The 21,608-nt window shown below is 46.2% G+C and overlaps 12 protein-coding genes across 12 annotated transcripts; 10 read left to right on the top strand and 2 right to left on the bottom strand.

The window, feature by feature from the left end:
• Positions 1–1,217: 1,217 nt before the first annotated feature.
• On the top strand, positions 1,218–2,659 carry SERLADRAFT_469320 (uncharacterized protein; the record flags this gene model as incomplete). Its single annotated transcript, XM_007319122.1, has 6 exons — positions 1,218–1,495; positions 1,546–1,627; positions 1,680–1,809; positions 1,867–1,973; positions 2,070–2,189; positions 2,250–2,659. 6 exons carry the CDS (start codon positions 1,320–1,322, stop codon positions 2,394–2,396), a joined length of 762 nt encoding a protein of 253 aa, XP_007319184.1.
• A 244-nt stretch (positions 2,660–2,903) lies between these two features.
• Positions 2,904–4,318, top strand: SERLADRAFT_469319 (uncharacterized protein; the record flags this gene model as incomplete). The annotated part of the gene is made up of 4 exons (XM_007319121.1): positions 2,904–3,212; positions 3,270–3,334; positions 3,390–3,439; positions 3,491–4,318. 4 exons carry the CDS (start codon positions 3,075–3,077, stop codon positions 3,946–3,948), a joined length of 711 nt encoding a protein of 236 aa, XP_007319183.1.
• A 706-nt stretch (positions 4,319–5,024) lies between these two features.
• SERLADRAFT_469318 (uncharacterized protein) lies at positions 5,025–5,295 on the top strand (the record flags this gene model as incomplete). The annotated part of the gene is made up of 1 exon (XM_007319120.1): positions 5,025–5,295. The coding sequence occupies one exon, from the start codon at positions 5,065–5,067 to the stop codon at positions 5,218–5,220; it is 156 nt and encodes a 51-aa protein (XP_007319182.1).
• Positions 5,296–6,372: 1,077 nt separating this feature from the next.
• SERLADRAFT_438726 (uncharacterized protein) lies at positions 6,373–8,104 on the bottom strand (the record flags this gene model as incomplete). The annotated part of the gene is made up of 2 exons (XM_007319119.1): positions 6,373–7,434; positions 7,577–8,104. 2 exons carry the CDS (start codon positions 8,102–8,104, stop codon positions 6,373–6,375), a joined length of 1,590 nt encoding a protein of 529 aa, XP_007319181.1.
• Positions 8,105–9,447: 1,343 nt separating this feature from the next.
• Positions 9,448–10,896, top strand: SERLADRAFT_469312 (uncharacterized protein; the record flags this gene model as incomplete). The annotated part of the gene is made up of 7 exons (XM_007319118.1): positions 9,448–9,561; positions 9,616–9,663; positions 9,728–9,763; positions 9,822–9,891; positions 9,940–10,295; positions 10,354–10,365; positions 10,416–10,896. The coding sequence occupies 7 exons, from the start codon at positions 9,558–9,560 to the stop codon at positions 10,796–10,798; spliced, it is 909 nt and encodes a 302-aa protein (XP_007319180.1).
• Positions 10,897–11,577: 681 nt separating this feature from the next.
• Positions 11,578–12,710, top strand: SERLADRAFT_370316 (uncharacterized protein; the record flags this gene model as incomplete). The annotated part of the gene is made up of 2 exons (XM_007319117.1): positions 11,578–11,940; positions 12,030–12,710. 2 exons carry the CDS (start codon positions 11,578–11,580, stop codon positions 12,708–12,710), a joined length of 1,044 nt encoding a protein of 347 aa, XP_007319179.1.
• A 578-nt stretch (positions 12,711–13,288) lies between these two features.
• SERLADRAFT_438723 (uncharacterized protein) lies at positions 13,289–15,199 on the top strand (the record flags this gene model as incomplete). The annotated part of the gene is made up of 7 exons (XM_007319116.1): positions 13,289–13,493; positions 13,546–13,678; positions 13,735–13,764; positions 13,823–14,392; positions 14,442–14,687; positions 14,749–14,797; positions 14,855–15,199. The coding sequence occupies 7 exons, from the start codon at positions 13,289–13,291 to the stop codon at positions 15,197–15,199; spliced, it is 1,578 nt and encodes a 525-aa protein (XP_007319178.1).
• A 274-nt stretch (positions 15,200–15,473) lies between these two features.
• SERLADRAFT_469302 (uncharacterized protein) lies at positions 15,474–16,977 on the top strand (the record flags this gene model as incomplete). Its single annotated transcript, XM_007319115.1, has 7 exons — positions 15,474–15,585; positions 15,643–15,949; positions 16,008–16,043; positions 16,103–16,148; positions 16,205–16,228; positions 16,283–16,852; positions 16,909–16,977. Coding segments are annotated over 6 exons (993 nt in total), but the record flags the coding sequence as incomplete, so codon positions are not given.
• Positions 16,970–17,529, top strand: SERLADRAFT_469301 (uncharacterized protein; the record flags this gene model as incomplete). Its single annotated transcript, XM_007319114.1, has 3 exons — positions 16,970–17,154; positions 17,214–17,262; positions 17,320–17,529. Coding segments are annotated over 3 exons (390 nt in total), but the record flags the coding sequence as incomplete, so codon positions are not given.
• A 34-nt stretch (positions 17,530–17,563) lies between these two features.
• On the top strand, positions 17,564–17,737 carry SERLADRAFT_391341 (uncharacterized protein; the record flags this gene model as incomplete). The annotated part of the gene is made up of 1 exon (XM_007319113.1): positions 17,564–17,737. A coding segment is annotated over one exon (174 nt), but the record flags the coding sequence as incomplete, so codon positions are not given.
• Positions 17,738–17,923: 186 nt separating this feature from the next.
• On the top strand, positions 17,924–20,340 carry SERLADRAFT_361842 (uncharacterized protein; the record flags this gene model as incomplete). The annotated part of the gene is made up of 9 exons (XM_007319112.1): positions 17,924–18,197; positions 18,258–18,477; positions 18,536–18,571; positions 18,625–18,670; positions 18,725–18,748; positions 18,807–19,376; positions 19,440–19,685; positions 19,748–19,796; positions 19,849–20,340. The coding sequence occupies 8 exons, from the start codon at positions 18,276–18,278 to the stop codon at positions 20,233–20,235; spliced, it is 1,560 nt and encodes a 519-aa protein (XP_007319174.1).
• A 329-nt stretch (positions 20,341–20,669) lies between these two features.
• Positions 20,670–21,565, bottom strand: SERLADRAFT_469292 (uncharacterized protein; the record flags this gene model as incomplete). Its single annotated transcript, XM_007319111.1, has 4 exons — positions 20,670–20,721; positions 20,779–21,022; positions 21,151–21,285; positions 21,355–21,565. 3 exons carry the CDS (start codon positions 21,158–21,160, stop codon positions 20,676–20,678), a joined length of 300 nt encoding a protein of 99 aa, XP_007319173.1.
• Positions 21,566–21,608: the final 43 nt, after the last annotated feature.

Here is a 21,608-nt window from a genome sequence, read left to right as displayed (position 1 = left end):
GCGCCGGCGGGCCTGCTTGAGAGACATCACCACGACGATGTGTATACTGGTGAAAGGATAGGGGGTAATAGGGACGGGGTCAATAATAGGGCGATATTTGGACTTCTGGGCTCTGGCCAAGTTTTCGAGAAAGCTAAGTATACTGGGAGCGCAGCAATGCGCTGCAGCGCTAAGATCGCCGTTGGAGATTAGTACTGGCCAAGGTAGCCAGGCCGAATGGAGAGATGCCTGAAGGAGAATTGAGAAGTGGAGACAGACGCGCAATGAGGTAATGAAGTATAAGGCGTTGATGATCGTACGGATGCTTGTATACATAGGGTGCGACGGGAGATACGATTGGCAGAGGTGGACGGTGGCACGACTGAAGCGTGAGCATATAGAGATATGTAAAGAGATGCTAGGAAGAGAAGATTTGTCGGTGTCCTAGCCATCGAGATAGCCGTGAAGAGGACTCACGTGCGTGCAAGGAAGGGCAACATACACTGCGGACAGGACTACGAACAAGGCTACGTGAGAACTAGCGGTGATATAATATCAGAAAAATGAAAAATGACAGTTGGCAGAGCGGTGAACGTTGTGAGTGTGATCAAACATGCATTGCCCCGTTGACAGGGGTGATGCAAAGTGTAAAACTGAGGGTCATGTAATACACAGCCAGAGCTTGAAGCCTGCGTGAAAATAAATGTCTGATATGTGGATCCAATACGGCTCCGAGATTAAGAATACACGAAGAGCCAAGAAGACGGGAGGTGGGGTAAAATTACCATCTGAGCATTCCCACTGAAGGAGTGGTTCTATCTGGCAGGAGGATGGTGAGAAATACGAAAATAAAGAGAATTACGGCATGGGGAGGGGTAAAAGGTTTGGCAGAAGTGATCGGAGTAATATGCAGGTGAAGAATAGCTGGAAAGCTCACGTCGAGTCGGTGATTTAAGCAGAACGAAAGAACGATGAGGTAAAGCCAAGTGAAGGGGTTTATTCCCGATAAAATAGACAGGATATGCACGAAAAGAGATAAATATATAATTGCAATGTATATGTCAGGGCCGGAGAGTCGTCGGGAAAAGGAGCAGCGCAGTGATTCGAGGGATTGGCATGAATTCGGTCTGGGACCAATCCAGCCGGTGGTGCCGGAAAAGGCAAAAAGCTCGGAGTAATATGCAGGAGTTGAAACTCCGCCTGCTCAGAACGGAGCGACGCGCACATTCCAGCGAATTACGCGGCCTGCGACCTACAGTGTTGCCTCAAAGATCCCCGTCCGTACTCTCAGCATCGTATATACCTTGTCCAGCGCGTCTTTCCCAGCCCATTACACCCTCATGCCTGACATGACCTCGCTTGCTCATCCTCAACAGAGATCCTTCAACCCCTACAGCGAGAACGGCGGTACCATCCTCGCCATTGCTGGCGCTGACTTCAGTGTCATTGCAGGTGATACCAGGCAGAGCGAGGGCTACAGTATTCAGACACGATATGCCCCAAAGGTCTTCAGATTGTGCGTCCACTCTTTCATCTATTCTCTGTCTCGTGCTCATCCTCAACCAGGACTGATCGCGCAGTACTCGCTGTTAATGGCTTCGCAGCTGATGGCAACATGTTCGTGAAGAAAGTAAAACAACGTCTCGAGGTCCATACTCCCCTCGTCTCCCTCTTCTTCTCTCCTCATGATCTTCTTTTAGTGGTATCGACACGCCCATTCAAAAGACATGCCTCTCCGCGCAATCGCACGACTGATACAAACGATGCTTTATGCTCGACGATTCTTTCCTTATTATGTCTATAACATTTTGGGTGGTATTGAAGAAGATGGTCCGTCATACTACCAGTCACACTCCGATCCTCGTTCATTTTTTCTCATTATTCCAGGAACCGGTGCCGTATATTCCTTCGATCCCGTCGGTTCTTATGAAAGAGAGGCCTGCCGCGCAGCAGGGGCCGCTCAATCTCTAGTACAACCATTCCTTGATAATCAGGCAAGTCTACTCTAGTGCCCCTGTTTTCCCATCCCTTGTTCCGATCCTTCTCCGATATACACCCGTATCTTGATTTTCTGACTCTGCATAAAATAGATTTACTTCAAGAACCAGACTCCTGCCCTAGGAACTTCACATCCCGCACACCTACCTTTACCTACAGTTTTGTCCATAGTCATTGACTCGTTTACGAGTGCTACCGAGCGGCACATCGAGGTGAGTGATGACGCGTCCATTTTTCGGTTATTTTGTTCATGCCCCGAGACTCCCTTTTAGGTTGGTGATGGCCTAGAAATGTATGTTGTCCTCGCCAAAGGCCGTAATCTGCAAGGATTGGAGGGTGTACGTGGTATGCAGGAACTAACTGTGACTGACGATGGCGAACGTGTGTTCGTTGTACGGAGAGACCTGAAGAAAGACTAAATTCCTGTAATCGGACGTGGGCAATGGTCAGCCTTTTGCATACTACTGTTGTTGTGAAAATAGATCCATTGGTCATGGGTACCACAAACGCTTTCCAATTCACAATTCATCGACACAAGACTCGAGAGCATTTATGTTTTTTGCGCTGTTGTAGGATGTAATATACGTAACAGCTATAGACTAGTCAGCATTGATCAAGAACGTCTTTCAGACGCTACTTATTGCATACTGCATGTCATGAATTGCATGAACTTGATGCATTTATTCCATGAGATTACCGATAAGATAGCGCCACTAGTCACCGGTCACCATTGAGCGCCATTGCAAGCGCCACGACGAACACTGCATTGTGACATGAGGTCGTGAAGTATAAGTATAAAAGCTGCAGCCCGTTGTTCTGCAACTGAATTATATATGAGCGCTACAGTACCACGCTGCCACACATCGCCGTCGATGAGAAAAAGACCCCGTTGGAGCATGTGGCGGGTCAGACCGAGCGAGGTGCATGAAACAAAGACGGGAGCCAAACAAGTCAAAACTCTCCACTCGTTCTCACTCATCCTCGCATCCTCACCGTCTCCAACGTGCATCACTAGCACTTCCAGCGTCCTCTTCATCGTTCCCAACGTCCTCGTCACTTAAGACTTACCCTTGGACATAATCATCACGATTTCCTCGATGATTCTCGCTTCTCTCCTCGCTGTTGTGCTCGCGGTCCCCGCTTTGGGCCAAGACATCGTCTACACTTCCATACATAACATCACCAACATCTACGGTACTTGGAGCTCGGGTAGTCAAAATGTCATGACTGGCCCAGTATGTCTTCAATTTACGACCCTCTTTCTTATGTGTGACTTAGCATCCGATTTGTAGGGGTTCGCCCAACCTGCCAACGAGTCTTTCATATACCCGAAGACGACCGGTTTATCCTATTCTTTGTGAGACTTTGCTCACAATTTACATCGTATGCTTTTGCTTATACTGACACATTAGCACGTCCGATGGTTACTACGAAATCGCTCGGTATCGTATGAACGGCAATGGTAAGGCTTTAACATGGCTCTGCCTTCAATGTGTTCTGACTCTTTCATTAGGTTCACAGCCCAACTGCATTACGGGTGTCTTGAACTGGTGTCACGGTACTTATACCTTGAATCCTAACGGGTCAATCACCACAATCCCTTTCGGTGATGGCTACCAACAAATCCAAGACCCTTGTGCCGCCTACTCTAACTTTGTCCAAAACTATAATGATACAGAAATCTATGTCCAGTGGGGCATCTCTCAGGATCCAGTCAAGGGATACACCCTCCAGCTATACCAGTACGACGGTACCCCCCTGGCACCCCAGTGGCTCGTCTCCACTTCTCCCAACATGCTTCCTACCCAGTCTCTGCGCAACGTGACGCCACCCCTGACGACGAACAGTGGGCTCACGCAGAACGCAATTGTGCTAAACAAAAACGCGGGCGAGCGGAGATGGGCTATTGGGAGCATTCATGGAATTCTGGCCATTGCATCTGGGTTGGGCATGATGTCGTTACTATTGTAGATAAGGAGGAGTGCCTATATTGAGTGGCATTTTTTTTATTTCATCTGAGACGCCTTTTCTTTTCTACTGTTAGCACGCTTTTTTTTTTTTTGCATCGGACCCCCTTATGGCCGTGGACAAATACCTACCTGTGCCCCGTTCGTGTCCATAGTAGTTAATACTCACGGATGCTCACGATCGACTTGGCTCAGTTCACACTCGTTTTGCCCATGGATAATGGTTTTTTTATGTGTGCGTTTGATATTATACCCAGCGAGTAATAAAGATAGTACTAGAAGGTCCACTTAGTTACTGCTGTACAGTTCTCAGGCAGGATCGGTAGCCAGTGACGTGACAATGACATGCCATGATAGTGACACGTGACATCGATTCTTATTTTATTCGATTTTTTCTTTCTTTTCTTCTCTGATGTTTTCAGTCTTTTGATTATTGGATTATTCGACAGTAGAAGATGGAGCCAACGTTCTCAACCTTCATGCAACATTCATGCAACATTACTAAACGATAAGGTGTAGAAATCGAAATCGGACTGTGAACGCTGTTTACTTCAAGAGGCCTCACTACAGTCGAAAACAATCTGAACATAGGGCAATCTCGTTGCGTAACATTCCATGGTGAGTTCAAGTTCCTAAAATGTCGACCCAGTCGCTTTCTCCTTTTTTTATGATGAACACAACGCGGATGTAAAAGTCCAAAGGGACTATTTGTCCGAGAGCGCATAAACTCGTGTGGATTCCTCCGTTGCCTTCCTACTGATCCTTTTTTCCTCACTTTTACTGTCTACCTATCGATCTAATGGAGGACGTTGCTGATGTCCTTTTGACGTAGGTCCTATCGTGTGGCGGTGAAGCGCCGCTGTGTGACTATGCGTGTTGACGGAATCATTGCTATCACAGCTCAGTATCTTCCGCGCAACTAGCGGCCTTGTCGATACAGTGATCCCAGATAATACAGGTCTTGCGTAGCATGGTTCTCTCGCAGACGCCGTCGCACGACCCTGGTTTAATTGTCATATGAAGTCGTTTGAGAGTCTAGATAACTATGTGTTGCCATAAAATATTTACGCCTTGCTATCCAGGTCAATGTATTTCACCTGTTCAATCACAAACAATTTATATGACATTGGGAAATAGTTGTCAGTCTGGCGTTAAGAGAATATCTGGTGTGCATTTCCTGTGGGTTATCTGTCTTGTGTTTACATTGGCTACGAGTGATCTTGAAAATGGACTTCAAGGACTCTCGAGACGAGAATGTTTCTCTTTCAAGTGTTAATGGAAGACTGATGAGGACAGCGAAAAGGATTGTCCAAGTTCTGCTCAATGCGCTACCAATTCTACATATGATCCCTTGCAATTGTCTGAGTCTCCATTAACCAACGGCGAAAAAATGAAATAAAATCGAACCTTGGAAAGAAACGTGTTTCCTGAGCCTCTGTCAAAATTTCACCGGGAAACGCAAGGTAAATTGGACAGTAAATTCGACGCTTTTCCAAGCTTTATCCGAGCGAGCAGACGCCCTCTTGTAGATTCAACCATCCTTTTTCCCCCTTTCCCGTTACTCGCCACTACAACGCTTATCGAGTGAGCTTCCTGCGCTCGTTCGGCTGATTATTATGGACACCACGGCCTCCTTGGCTCCTTGGACCTGTATGCCAAGGATGTTCACATCAAGAGTCGCATTCAACGGATAATTCAGCGGCTCATTTTCTTACGAGGCACACTACCCTACCTGGCTTTCTGATGGACGACATGTTAGTAACGGGGGCTTTGTGGTCGCCAGTCTGAAATCTGGGAATGCGATGCCTATGATTCAGAGGCGCAACTTCTTGGCGAACTTGGGCCACTTTTTTCCCAGATTATCGAGTATCCGGTCGTGAGGTGCTACCAGTATAATGTCCATGCGGATGATGTGCTGGTCCTCCCTTTGGGCCAGCGTAAGTGTATTTTTCTATGGTAAAAACGGAAACATACTTCCTGGCTTATTTGCTAAGAAAAGGTAGAAAATAATCGCAAGCAAGTGCAAGTATATCTAGTAATCGACAAAGACTAGCCGAAAATGAACTTTGTACAAAAAGGAACAACAAGATGCGGATACTAGCAAAGGTGAACTGGCCAAGGACGCAGAATTCACAGAACTGGCCAAACTCCAAGTACAACCAGAAGGATTAAAATTCCTATGGTGAAAAATTCATACCTCACTGGAACAGGTCAATAAATTCAAGTCGATATGAATTTCAAAGAAAAACCACCACGTCGACGTTACATACTCAAGTATATTCAAACAGTTCGCAAGGCGTAATGATATTATAAATCTGCTTTAACAATGTTTTCGTATGAAACGACAAGGTAACTACAGGAGCGTGACCGTCTACTAGAAATAAAACTTGAAGGTGGCCCCATCCTGATAAAAGTAGCCTAAAAGAATTCACAGTAGATTTTCCAAGCTTGATTGTTTACCGTTCATTTTTCCGAATGAATCATACGTCGGAGGGGTAGTGCCCCAGCACTGTCGCGTGATTGTTTCCAAGTTACCTTGGAAGTCAGTTTTCATATCGCGCCATTTTATCGGGAGTTCAAGCCTGTCCCACACAGGAACCTTCCAGGGACCTGTTCTGGCGGCCATCAAGGTGCGACAACGAAGGAATGAGGCCAGGGTTTCTAGGTTCACGTTCTGAATGTGGAGTTCCGATAACTGCTCGACCGGGAAGGAAAAACTCTCAGTCAGTCGTGACTCTCCCTCGCCTCGATAAGAGCAACGTGGGAACCCCGTGTTGAGACAATCTAAGATGATAGCGTCTGGGAAGTCAAGGACAAGCGTCACCAAGGATGGCATGGACAGAAGAAACCAATGATTGGTGAACTTGGCCCACGGTGAAACTGGAGGTTGCTGGTTGGACGTCATGCCTATTTTACACGGCTGCCAGGAGCAGAGGCAAACACTTGACAGCTTGAGAAATTTAATTTTGTTGAGGGGAATAGGCAGTTGGTTCACCATGGCATGCAGGAGAAAGGATGCATCATTTTCACGCTGGCCATGATCAATGTTGATGCGCAGGGCCATGATAGCTTCGTGGTAGCTGATTTTATCGTGTTGAAGGCGCCTGTAGACATCCTCAAAGGCCAGCGACGTCAAAGAAGGGAAGTGGAACGCGTGTAGGAACGCTAATGCTTCTATGGGATGGGTGTATCCGATTCCCAATTCACGGACCTTGGGGAGTGTGACCATGGATGAGATTGTTGCTGGCAAGGTAGGCTCCGAGCCACGTATTACTTCAGGTATGACTCCATATAGACGAAGGTACTCGAGAGTGTGAGAAATGGCCATCAATATGTGACGCAAGTCGTCGAGAGAAGGTCGAGTATTGTATGCGAGGTAATCAATAGTGAGCGAGGTGAGATTCGTGACCGACCAACGACTCCACTCAGTATGGACCCTGCACAAAGAAATAGACCTGAGGATGGAGTGTGGAGTTGGCTTGTCCCGAGTCTGTAGCTCCGGTCAAATATGGAACCATCTCTTGCTCTGCTGAGGTACTGTTGTCGTCAAGAAGACATTGCCATACACAACATCTCCTTATCTCCCACCTCTCTAGTAGCGGCATTTTTCGCGGGCAAATTCGAGAACTGACAATAGACGTCGTGGCATGGCTGAGGCTCCTAGCCTCAAACTCCTTCACACTTCCAAGGCGTGGAGCTATAATATCCAGAATAGCAAACGGTGTATCACCAACTTGAGGAACTTCCGGGATGGCCTCATTAGAATTACACCAGCTTAGATCAAGATAGATATTCAAGGGGCAGTCGCGAGAACGCGATAAGAAGATTTTAATCAGAGGGAATGCGTCAAGAGGGTCGGTTTTGCGCTTGTGGCCATGAGCTTCCGGGGCTTGAAGTGAAGGAGGAATTCCCGGTCTTCTGCTGACTATAGTGGTCCACAAAGTTGGGGTATTAATGGCCAAGTCACGCCAGGTTTTACAGACGTGAGAGAGGATGACAGGAACAGTACCCCTGTGGAGTAAGTCATGTTGGAAAACGGCTATATGGAAAATTGGCAGTAAGATGTCTGCAGGAAGTAAGGCAGCAGAAAGACGGGGAGATTTTGGCGAAAGGGCGCGAAAGGGCGTGATTGAAAGAACGCTGCCGGGGTCTGCATCCATTTTTGTCTATGTCTATGTCACTAGAAAGTGAGTACTATGCATATACGAAATACTTCATCGCACCTTTGTCGCCGGGGCCTCCATGAACGCGTAACTTGAGTGCTAGCATAGGCCGTGCTCGTGACGGTCACCCACAAATTAATGCCATCCTTAAGAGAGTGGGTGTACATTGATATGAAAGGAAGACTTTATTGAGGACTTTGTAGTGTGTACTGGAAGGGGATGCGTGCGGGTATGTGGACATCACCAGCAGGTCGTAGTGGCACTGAAGGTAAAACACAAAGAAACTCACTGTTTGTCGTTTCATAGAGTCGTTAGGTGGTATTCATTGTTCATAGCCAACACTGATTACTTCGCCGCCTCGAGGGCAACATGCATCCACTCGTTCCACTTCTGCTGCGTGCTCGTGGCATTGGTATACTTGCTTCAAATATGGACGGCCAGGAAGAACAAGTCTTTTTTTGTCACCAAGTCTGTGCCTCATACCTTGTGGACATACTTGGAACGAGCAAACTGTCTCTGAACTTTGACCAAGGCAACAACCCGACGCAGTGGGGCAACGTCGTTACCAAGGGTTTACGACGCTATAAAGCAGAAGCTTAAAAGAATAAGATACTAGTAAGTTCTCCAGAACCCCAATCAAAGCCATAGACGTACTTGTATTGCAAGTCTTGTGTTCGTGTAGGGTAACAAAAGGCGAATTTACTTTCATTCCCCATATTTTGCAGTGGTGTTATTCTATTCAAAGAGCGCCGGTACATCCAGACATCATAATAATTCACGCCTTCCTATGAAATATTCAACTCGAAAAAAGTAAACAAAAAAAGCAAACAAAAAACTTATAGATTTTAGTAGGATCACTGCCAAATGACTTGATGATATTACAAGTGATGATGGCAAAACAAAGCAACAAACTCGCTGATTCTCATTTCCTCGACAAATGTCCTTTGGCCAACAGATATGCACTCGCATTTAAAAACGTGAGCGTAATATGACAGGTGTACTCCGGCTCTTGAGACTTCATGTGCAAGACGTTTACTTTCTCAAAGGATTGAATAAACCAGGCCGTATGGTGTTTCATAGGTGCGTCTCCCAAATCGAAGAGTCTTGCTCAAAGCATCTTTGCTCACACAACATCGATGTAAACATGGTCCTCGCAATAGGATATCAGTGTGCTGCTTTGACGGCCACTGAGAAATTGTTCCATGAATGTTTGGCTGTCGCCGATCCCAATAAGCCCATGGTGAAAGAACAAGAGAAACCTGCGGCCGCGGCTCTAACGGTCCGTGCTGAGACGCACGTGGTGAAATGCTTTTAACTGATAAGATAAGATTACCATCTATGCTCTGACTCGGACTCAAAAATTTCACCAACCACCACCAGTTGACTTGAGGCTCTAGGAAAGCGCTCGTGCTGCCATCGATTGAAGGAGTCTTACCATCTAAAAATACAAATGAGTGCGTTGTCTGCATTACAGTCAGTTCAAATTCATGCTCTAACGATGGAGTCAGATCCAGATGCATTGGCTGGCCGCCTCTTATTTGCCATCCCGAAGAAAGGTCTTCCAATAAATACTCATGTATGATCATGTTTCTGAATCAAACTGGGCTTATTTCATTTCAGGGCGATTGTACGAGAAATGTCTAGAGATACTATCGGGCAAGTCTGTTCAGTTCTCCACAAGGGTCTAGCAAGTGAAACCAGCCTGTTACTTCAGGTGCCGATATCCAGTTTCGACGACACAACAGACTAGATGTCTGTCTCGTCATGAATCACCCAATAGCTCTGTGAGATTACAATCTTTAAAGGGCTCAGTCCCGTCTGACGGCAGGCAGCGTTTTCCTTCCAGCATCAGATATCCCGTCTTTCGTCGGAAGCGGTAACGTTGATCTCGGGATAACAGGGCATGATGTGATCTTGGAAGCAAATATGGAAGAACAAGTCACAGAAATACAAAGGCTCGGCTTTGGGAAGTGCGCATTACAGGTCCAGGTTCCAGAGGGAGGCTCGATACAGTCTGTCGAGTCTCTAGCAGGGAAGCGTGTCGTTACAAGTTTCGAAGTCCTCGCGGCTGCCTACTTTGAAAAGATCGACAACAATCTCCAGCTTACCGGAGAGAGCAGGACAAAAATCCAATACGTCGGTGGGAGTGTAGAGGCTGCGTGTGCCCTTGGACTGGCTGATGGAATAGGCGAGTAAACTGATTTAATTTCGATATATCCGCGCTGAAACAGCGTCGTCTTGTGTAGTTGATCTCGTAGGTGAGTACCAACGCACTCTTTACTACAGCGATGTGCTCAGTTTCGTCTAGAATCCGGAGATACCATGCGTGCGGCTGGTTTACACGCAATCGCGACGGTGCTTCAGACAGAAGCTGTTCTCATAAAATCCAGTGTTCCCAAAAACCCCGATCACGCTCCTCTGATAGACCTCATCACCCGTCGTATCGCTGGTGTTATTGCCGCGTCGAAATACGTGGTATGCGAGTACAATATCTCTCGTGACAAGCTCCCGGTAGCTACAACCATAACGCCCGGCCGCAGAGCGCCAACCATCAGCCCGTTAGAAGAGGAAAATTGGGTAGCCGTGAGTAGTATGGTGGAAAAGAAGAATGCAGCGAATGTCATGGACGAGCTAGTGAAGATTGGAGCAGAGGATATTTTAATTTTCAACCTGGACAATTGTAGAGTGTAATGTATGGAATCATTGTATAGATCTCGAGACAAGGTGTGATATCACTGAAAAGGGTACTCACAGCCGAACTGCCATAGACTTATACTACTGTTGGCGTTCAGTTGGCGGTCTTGCAACGAGTCACCATCCAATGATGTACGTATGGATAGTGAGATGCGTTTACTCCGGTCAGATACAGGATGGTTTTGATGGGCTGAGAATTGTATTAGCGGCGAAATAACTTGAAACTAGATGTAGAATACTCACCTTGCCTTGATGCCGGTACTATACAGCCTGAATCCTAAGCCCATCAATGGTGATACAGCACTGCTTGTAAAGCGTGCGCTTTGACCATTGCTATGATATTATGATATGGTCTCAAGTCTATGCTGGATGATTCATGCAAATTTGCACGGCGGTGAGAAATATTAATATTAATCACGAGCCTCTGACTGTGGAAAGGATCTTCGGCAATTCACGCTAACCCACTGACAGTGCATATACGATTTGGCCGAGTATCATATCAAGTTTTATCAAGTCACAAACTGAGGCGAAGTATCAATCAAAGAGGCTTTTGCAATCGTACAGCCAAATCGGAGTCAGATGTCAGTTTCGCTTCCAAATCAGCATTCGATGATTTCTCTGCATCTTTAAACAATCAGATTCTCCGTACTCTCCGTGCAAAATTTTGCTTATAAGTTGCTTATAAGTCCAACGTTGCAAAGGTAGTCACATCAAGCCATCTTCGGCCGAAATACCACCCATAAGGACTATTCTCCCTAGGATTATACCGCCATAAAATGACCTACTCTCCAGAATCTTTCAAGTCTCTACTGGGAAAGCTCGTGAAGACACCAGCATCTTTTACTGCAGACGATCTCAAGTCAGCTCTCAATCATGTTTTTACGCCAGACGCCGTTCTACCAACTCAGATAGGCTCTTTCTTGACTGCGCTACACGTTCACCGGATCGAGACGCAACCAGAAGCACTTGCAGCAGCAGCTGATGTTATGCACGAGCGCGCTCTTAAAGCATCTGTCGAAAGCAGCGATCGAGACTTCATAGTCGATATTGTAGGAACTGGTGGAGATGGCCACGACACCTTCAACGTCAGCACCACGGCGGGAGTTGTAGCAGCAGGCGCTGGTGCACGAGTCGTCAAGGTGAGAGCGAAATGCCATATCTTTTAGTGCGATGGCTCATGGGAGATCGTAGCATGGTAGTCGGGCATCGACTTCTGCGTCTGGTTCAGCTGATCTGTTGCAATCTCTTGGGATGTATCTTCGTTCCCCCAACAGCGGGAACGCCAATGCCTATCGCCCGAATCCCATTTACTTTCATTCTCGCGCCGCACTACCACCCTGCGCTCGCGATTCTTGCACCGCACCGAAAACTCTTACCGTTCCGTACCCTTTTCAATGTCATGGGACCACTCATCAATCCTGCGCGGCCGAAAGGAATGGTACTTGGGGTCGCAGACCCCGAACTAGGCCCCATCTTTGCTCAATCGCTGAGAGAGGGCGGCGTTCAGCGCGCGCTGGTTGTATGTGGCGCCGAGGGTCTTGATGAAATCAGCTGTGCGGGCGATACGTGGGCTTGGGAGCTCAAAGACGGGAACATCACCCAAACCAAACTGCATCCGGAACAGTTTGGATTGAGCGTACACCCGCTCGAGGCTGTCCGTGGTGGCACGCCAGCTGACAATGCGGCAACATTCAAGACGCTCCTAACATCTGGTGATCAGATCCCAGAGAGTTTAACTCCTGTACTGCACTTTGTTCTGCTAAATGCGGCAGCGTTGTTAGTTGTCGAGGGGTCAGCTCGTGACTTCAAGGAAGGTGTGCGGCTAGCGATGGATAGTGTGATGTCTGGTAAGGCGTGGAGCGCCCTGGAGGCATTCCGCGACGCTGGCATAGAAGCATCTTCGAAGTAATACGCTTTTCGCGCTCTCACAAACGTATATGATGTGATAATATAGTTGGATTGTATGTAGGTCATTGTATACGTTAGGTGTATTTCTTGTTTAACGGGTGCACTTCGCTTTTTATCGAAGCGATGGTGCAAAGTGCACATGCGATTTCGAGAATTATTGGTTGCTGGAGTTGCTGACTCGGAGTAGCTGTAGTATTATATTCACCGGATATGGTAAATTAGCCGACCCTGACGAATTTCACGTCAGAGTGTTCCATCGCTGTTCCGTCAAATGTTCAGCTCACCCGGTTACCTCTGGAGACAGCATTTCCACCATTATGGCTCCATTCTCTTTACCATCGAAGGCTCATATAATGTTATGCTTTCATAGCACCAACCGAAGGCACTTCAAAGACGGACTCGTGCAGGATTTATTGATTGTCAAGACATGGGCTGCCCATTGTCTCCCCGAGGCAATGAATAATACTATCGAACTATCTTTGGACTTATGAATACTCTGGGTATATAACGTATACTGCGACGCCTCCAGAGATGATATCCTGTCGCTGTCGCGTTTTGTCCTAACAAGCCGTCGTTCCTATGTCTGGACCAGAATTTCATGCGCCAGCGGTTATCCACAGTGAAGATCCCGATGCTGCTGGGTCATCAAATTTATCACCTATTGAAATCAATTCCAAGGATTTTGGACTTCTTATCATACCCAAGAGACTTCGCCATGTACCTGGAAAGGCCTTTCACTTTGGTCTGTTCATGAACATATCCTTCGGCCTTGGATGTACATTTGGTCAGTTCCCAAACATGTATTATTTTCTTTGCTACTTAATTTATATTCACAGTCGTTGCTAATTTGTATTATTGTCAACCTTTACTGAGTAGGCAGTTGGTCAGGATATCTATTGACTTACTTAAACAAGTTCATATAGTCCAGCTCTCCATATCGTTCGGTGTAACATACTCTGAAGTGTCTAGGTATGTTATTCTTCTTTTTTTTCTTTTTCTTCCCCGATTATCCATGTCTCATATAGTCCTAGAATACCCACTCTAATTCAAGCAGGGTGCATTTCAAATTCTTGCAGCATATATGCATCCAGTTCTGATGTGATTTAACTTCAGTTACTGCATTGGCTTACTCTTTATTTCTCCACTTGGCGATCTAGTTCGGCGACGTCAACTCATCATGTTACTTGTCTTCGCGACATCCTGCCTCACAGTCGGATTAGCCGTTACCAAAGATTTAAGAGTCTTCGAAACACTCTCGTTTCTCCTCGGGATACTAAATGTCACTCCACAAATATTACTTCCTTTTGCAGCTGATTTGGCCCCTCCCGAGTGCCGTGCGGCTGCTGTGTCAGTTGTCCAGTCTGGGTTGATGTTGGGCATCCTGTTGGCTCGGGTAATTGCAGGAGTGATTGGAAACTTTACGAGTTGGCGTGTTGTGTATTATGCGGCTATTGGGGTACAGAGCGTCGTTCTGTGTGGTGTTTATTGGATCATTCCAGACTATCCTGCAAAGAATCGCGAGTTATCCTACTACAACATATTGCACTCGATGGCTGGATTCGCAGTCACTGAACCCAAGCTGATCCAGGCTGCGTTGATCAACATTGCGTCCATGGCGTGCTGGTCAAATTTTTGGGTGACGTTAACTTTTTTACTGGGTGGCCCTCCATATCACTACTCTACGTAAGATTTTTCCCACTCTAATTCGCCGCAATATTCTGACTTTCTGCAGACTGGTCATAGGACTTTTTGGTTTGCTAGGGATGTTGGGTATATTCACTGGCCCTTTTGTAGGCCGAATCATAGATCGTCTTGTACCGTGGTATGCGACGCTCATTGCGACGCTCTGTTTGCTCGTCCTCCAAGCTATCGAAACAGCGGCTGGTGGCACAAGTATCGCTGCTGTTGTCATATTCTGCTTTGGCCTCGATGCCTTTCGGCAGGCACAGACCGTATCTCTCTCTACTGCCATCTTTAGGTACATAATTATTCGCAACGACGATGATTTTCCAGCTCTCTGATCATCTTTACGTTCTCAGTATATCTATAGCTGCAAGATCCCGATTAAATGCCGTCTTGACGCTTTCGGTATGTCGTTTGTTAATTTCAAATTTTGGTTCATTTTAGCATACGATAATGCAACAGCTGTTCGTCGGACAAGTTATGGGTACATCCGTTGGTACAAAGGTGTTCATCGAACATGGCTGGCGCTCAGCGTCAGCAGTCTCGATGGCCTGGTATGGATGGCAGCTAGTCGTTCTCTTTCTCCGGGGCCCGAACTGCGACAGATACACGTGGTTTGGGTATCAAGGGGGCTTAGTGGCGAGAAAGGACAGAGCTCCAAAAGAACGAACAGGTGACAGTGCTTCGTGCGCTGTTACGCCCATACAGTCCAATCGTGTTATCCCAACTGATAGCAATGTCATAGGGCTTGAGTCAACGGAGAAAAAGAAATCGGAAGGGTTGGGAGAAACCTGCGAAAATGTCTAGGCGTCTAACAGGTTTGGCACAGAATACTTCCCCACGCAGAAGGTCAACCCCTTTCCCGCGGGTTTGCGGGGCAGTATCTGTCGTGCATGACGCAAAAATCAAGGTTGTGTCTGCTTGATGTACACAATATGACGATCGTGTAATCTATGGCAAAATGAAGGTTATTATTTGCAAGATTCCAAAGAGCATTACCTTCGATATCGATCATCCTCTTGATGCTCCATTGCAACCAGAAGATCCCACAGTGGTCCAAGTTACAGGACTGAAGTGTTGAGAATTTCAAGAATACCAGGAATAGATCAAAGCTTCCCGTGGCTCGGGTAGGTGAGATTTTCGCAGACCATAACGGAGAACTCGAATTCAATGTTACTGATAACGACTGCAAAGTGAGTACCCGACCTGCTTCTCCTACACGATGTAGACACTTATAGCAGTAGTGACAGGTTGATTATCCCTGCGGAGCTCCTCGAGAAGCTTCTTTGGGTTGATATACTCCGACCATGGAGTGTATGGTGGAAAAAAAGTGCTCCACTCCCTCTGTCCAGTGTATGATGTCGACTTCAACTACTAAGACTATAGTGAATGAGACATCGGCCACACACAGCATCACAGAGGAAGTTGAGGTGATTTCGTCACGCACCAAAGACTTTGGGTTCCTTCCCATCCCCACAAAGCTCCGATACGACCCTCACAGACCTTTTTATTTTGGTCTTCTCTTGAATGTCTCATTTGGCCTTGCGAGCACTCTGCGTAAGTGTTCGACGTTGATGATAGGAGATGATAAAATTCACTGATTAATATGTGGTAGTCGTCGCGAACATGTACTACTGTCAACCTTTGTTGAGTATGCGTTTCGGCTGATCCTCTGAAATTGACTAGAGCCTTATCGCCTGAGTATTTTAGTTCAATTATCCATATCCTTTCACGTCACCTATGACGAAGTTTCGAGGTGGATGCACTCTCTCAGCAATGATTCTTCAAAATCACTAACTACAGTATCATCAGAATACCGACATTACTGCAAGCAGGGTAAGCCATTTGCTTTTTGATGATTATGACCACGACAATGAAGATGGTGTGTAGATATGGTGTTGGCTTGTTACTTATATCTCCCTTAGGCGATCTAATTCGCAGGCGGCAGCTGATTCTGCTTCTTATCCTGTCCTCAGCCGCCTTAAGCGTTGGACTTGCGCTCACTTCCAGTTTGCCAGTTTTTGAAGCTATTTCTTTCCTCGTTGGGGTGGCTTCAGTTGCTCCTCAGATTCTTATGCCTTTGGCAGCTGACCTTGCACCTCCTGAACGTCGAGCATCTGCCATCTCCGTTGTATTATCTGGTTTTTTGCTCGGTATCCTCATTGCACGAGTGGCAGCAGGAATTGTTGGTGACTTTGCCAGCTGGAGAATCGTTTATTTTGTTTCCATTGGAGTACAATCCGTCGTACTTTTCGGAGCATATATCATGCTGCCCGATTATCCTTGCCAAAACCAGGACCTCACATACTTCAAGATTTTCCAGTCTATGGCCAAATATGCAGTAACCGAGCCCGTGGTTGTGCAAATCATCTTGATTAACAGCGCTGCTAGTGCATGCTACACCAGCTTTTGGGTGACGCTCACTTTTCTATTGGGAGGATCCCCCTATGAATACTCAACGTGCGTGGACTCTAGGCTCCAGTATATCTCCCCATTCTAATCTGAGATTCTTTTAGACTAATTATCGGCCTATTTGGCTTGATTGGAATGCTTGGTGTTATCATTATACCATTCTCAGGGCGTCTGATTGACCGTCTTGTCCCCTGGTCTGCTGCGCTCGTTTCAATCATTATGCTACTCGTTTTTCAAGCAGTACAAACCATCGGGGGTGGCATAAATGTAGCAGCGGTGATCATCGCCTGTTTCGGGCTTGATGTGTTCAGGCAGATGCAGCAAGTAGCGCTGTCGACAATTATTTTCAGGTAAATAGTTTGGCTTTTATCATCTGAACGAGATTAACGCTGTACATTCAATTCTGAAGTATATCTTCAACTGCTCGATCTCGTTTGAATGCCCTGCTGATCCTCTCGGTATGTGTGTGAATTGAATGATGTCGTACCAAAGTCATCCTCATTCGATCTTGTCAGGTATTTATCGGTCAAGTGATGGGTACATCCGTCGGAACAAAGGTCTTTGTAGAACACGGATGGCGCGCGTGTGCGCTCCTCTCTATGGCTTGGTTCGCCTGGCAATTTGTGATCCTTATCTTAAGGGGACCAAACTGTCCCCGAGACCGCTGGATCGGATATGGAGGAGGAGTGCAGTTTTGGAAGCGTAAATGCTCTGAAAGTGAGTGTGACACAGAGAAAGCATCAGTGGTTATGATCAGCCCACCATCGTCAGTGGCCGATGAGAAACTCGAAGAAAGTAGACGGTGAAACGGGTATGCTACTAGGGAGTAAACCATACCCTATTCTGAATGAGAACTCTTTGCTAACTGTACATGGAATGAATACTGATGGATGGGTCTATAGAATAGTTGACTATCGTGTATTTCAAGGTTAGACAGTGGGAAGATCAGGAAACTGGAAGATAAGAAAGATAAAGGTCGGCGCACATCATCCGAAGTGTCAATGTGACTAGCTTGGGGCTGATTTCCGGCAACTACCGTGGCCGCCCGCCTTTATCCTGCTGCCAGTCCTCGTCTGCACTTCATTAATGCTTCATTCTGAAGCTCTTTCACACATCATTGAGAACGTTGTTAGCATACATTGAAGCATTCACAATGGCAGCAATTGTCTATCTCTTCGTCAATTACATCAAGCAGCCAATTGCATAGAAATCACCGACTGCATGAGCCTCGCATGTCCAATTTATTACTCAAGTCGAACAGATCGGCAGTATCGGCCTGGTTCAATATTTAACAGCATAGACTCGGAACGTGTTGGTAATGTGCTATCTGTGCCAGCCAATTGCAAAGCATCGGCACCTTCGAGTCAGAATATAGAACCAGTGGTTTTTAACAGTCAGCAGATTATAACGTTAGCCCTTTTTCCTAGTGTATAATAATGTACTTTGACAGCCCATTCGAACGTAGCGTTTGATGTCGCACTCACCTGCTGAAACGATAGTAGGGCAGCCTCCTGTCGCTCCAGCCAAGCACGACAGCACGGCATTGGAAAACGTCGTCTATACCACGGATTTTGGCTTTCTTCCCATTCCGAAGAGGCTTCGCTACGATCCTGAGAAACCCTTTCAGTTTGGCCTACTTCTAAATGCCTCTTTCGGTTTTGCTAGCACGTTCAGTGAGTCTGCAAGAAACTTTATCGTGTATACAATCAATGAAACGATAATTATGTTTAGTCGTTGCCAACTTGTACTATTGTCAACCATTGCTAAGTGCGTGCCATTTCAATCTTGAAACGATCACTCCTCATGTAAAAAAACTGTAGTTGAATTTTCGAAATCTTTTAACGTGACGTACGATGAGGTTTCTCGGTATGTCTATCTCGTCAAAAGGCCCCGAAGTAAATCACTAACTTTTTGTCAAAGGATTCCAACGCTGGTGCAAGCAGGGTAAGCACTGCAGTAAGGTTTCATGATATACAATCGCATTACATATCTTTTTGTTTAGTTATGCAATCGGATTGCTACTGATATCTCCATTGGGTGACTTAGTTCGTCGACGACAGCTAGTTCTATCCCTAGTGCTAGTCTCAACGTGCCTAACGATTGGACTGACCATCACGAGCAACTTACGAGTCTTTGAGGCCTTATGTTTGCTCATAGGAATTGTTACAGTTACGCCTCAAATTCTTATGCCCTTGGCAGCAGATCTTGCTCCGCCTGAACGCCGTGCATCTGCCATATCAGTTGTATTATCAGGCCTCATGCTGGGTGTGCTCATAGCTCGAGTGCTTGCTGGAGTTATTGGGAATTTCAACAGCTGGAGGATCGTATATTATATGGCAATAGGTGTTCAGTGCCTTGTGCTCGTTGGTTCATATTTTATCCTCCCGGACTACCCTCCCAAAAACCGAGATTTGACATACTTTAAAATCCTCTATTCCATGGCAAAATATGCTGTTACAGAACCACTTGTTATACAGGCGGCGCTCATAAACATAGCTTCCAGTGCTACTTTCACGAGCTTCTGGGTAACTTTGACTTTTCTGCTTGGTGGGCCACCATATCATTACTCCACGTTTGTATTCTTACTTTTGCATCTACATTTTGTCACTGAAATGCACCTTGTTTCCTCATCTAGTCTGGTGATTGGACTGTTTGGACTCGTTGGAATGCTGGGAGTATTCGTGGGGCCGCTTTCTGGACGTTTGATCGATCGTCTCGTGCCGTGGTATGCCACTTTAGTTGCCACTTTCATGCTCGTGGTATTCCAGGGGGTACAGACTGCAGCTGGCGGAATCAACGTTGCCGCGGTTATTCTAGCGTGTTTTGGTTTGGACGTTTTTAGGCAAATGCAGCAAGTTTCTTTGGCGACATCAGTGTTCAGGTACTTACCAAGTGTTCACTAACGATAGGGGAAAAGTCTGAACCAGAACTTTGTGTATACAGCATCTCATCGGCTGCACGTGCTCGTCTTAACGCTATTTTGATTCTATCGGTAGCTAGTCACACTTATTCGTTATGTTTTAGTTTACTCACCCTTCTGCCAGCTTTTCATTGGTCAAGTGATTGGGACGTCTGTTGGGACGCAAGTTTTCACTAAATATGGTTGGCGAGCGGCATCCGGCCTATCGATGGCATTGTTTGGATGGCAGTTTTTCATCTTGTTGTTACGAGGACCGCATTGTTCACGAAAGCGATGGTTTGGTTACGAAGGTGGTCTTGAAGCTAGAAAGGATGTGATAGCGCAAAGAGAAGCAAAACGTGACATAGAGTTAAATGACCCCGAAAAGAATCGAGAGAAATCCACTGCACCTCTGGCAATATCCCACGAGGATGGGAAGGTGGGTGAAAAACTGACACATGGAGCGGGGACCGAGACGGAAAAGAAGGATGACGCACAGACAGAAAAGACAGACCCATCTACGAACGTTTAGATTAAATGATATCACGATATCTTAGGAGTATAAAAGAATAGACTTGAGACTTGACATAATTGTGAACATGTGCCTGAAAGCGAATGTGAAAGTGTAGTTGTCAGTGAATGATACTGTTGTAGCACGATGAGCTCACCAGTGATAAATACGGTAAGTATCAATGTCCGCATGACAAGGCGACTGTTACTCGAATTATACCAGCTCCACACACTTTCATAACACTGCATATGACGTCTGTAACGCCAGCGATTAGCAATCAGTAATATTTATATAATGATGAATAAGTAGCTTATACATAAAACAACAGAGTGAGCTGGTGCCCGTAACCCCATGTCACTTTTCCGTAAATCACGACCTCCAGCACCAACCATAACACAAGAGGCGACAGCAGATCAAACACCAACCCTTCAGAGACCTGGCGTAGGCGAGGACGACCTATCCTATCGATTGCTTGTACGCTGATAAATTAAGTGATCGAATAGCAAGCTTTCAGGACAATGTCACTCAGCCAAAGGTATCCTCGTGGAAGTGGCGAGGCCTCACATTTTCCAGACATCCGCATAACCAGCATTTCTGATCTTTCCCCGATCCATTAAATTTTCATCTGAAACAGGTGGGTGAATTGATAGGTGAAACTTTATAGAGAAATACGGCCGCGAAGTGATCAACGTTGGCGACGAGAAGCTGAGAGCTGCACTAGCACAAGCCCAGAACTGCACTGAAGGAGGTTTGAATCGTGCTGAAGGCAAGGCATATAGTATTCTCGACGTGTAATTGTGATAGAGAGCTGCAAGCGCGAGGTAAGTGACTAAAATCCTGAAATTAGATAACAATGTAATATAACGGCGCAGGTACCGTTCGACACGATGCAATGAAAGGCCAGGAGAAGAATAGATACATAAAATTTTCACTTACTAAACGTCATGGAATAGCCCTAAGAGCGCTCCTTTCACTCGTACATATCATTGCGCAGCGGTGTCCAGAGAAGTATTGACCCCATGCTTGTATAGTGCGGTTTTTGTAAACAACGCCATTGGTGCGATAACGGATCTTGGTGTGCACAAAACAATATATTCCAACTTAGTTTTCATAAATTCAAGCGGTAAAAGAGTAGCTTACCGCTATGTGAGGGTTCGGTGTCAGCGATAACTCAAAACCACCACTCGAAAGGCCACTCGCAGCGCAGTCACAGCGGGTCTTAGAACGAATAACAAAGAGCTCTTCTTTTGGTCCGGAGATTTAAGATAAGCTGAGGCGTAAATCATATTTTGTACTTCTCTCCAGAGGAAACAAGTTTAAAACAGAGGACGCGTATACGCTAGAGTGAGGGCTACTAAGTCATATGAACGTGTTCAACTTGAAGACTAAATCCA

Source organism: Serpula lacrymans, assembly GCF_000218685.1.
Source record: "Serpula lacrymans var. lacrymans S7.9 unplaced genomic scaffold SERLAscaffold_8, whole genome shotgun sequence".
Classification (NCBI taxonomy): domain Eukaryota; kingdom Fungi; phylum Basidiomycota; class Agaricomycetes; order Boletales; family Serpulaceae; genus Serpula; species Serpula lacrymans.
Note: the sequence above shows the minus strand (reverse complement) of the source record. Positions and strands in the feature narration are given on the sequence as shown.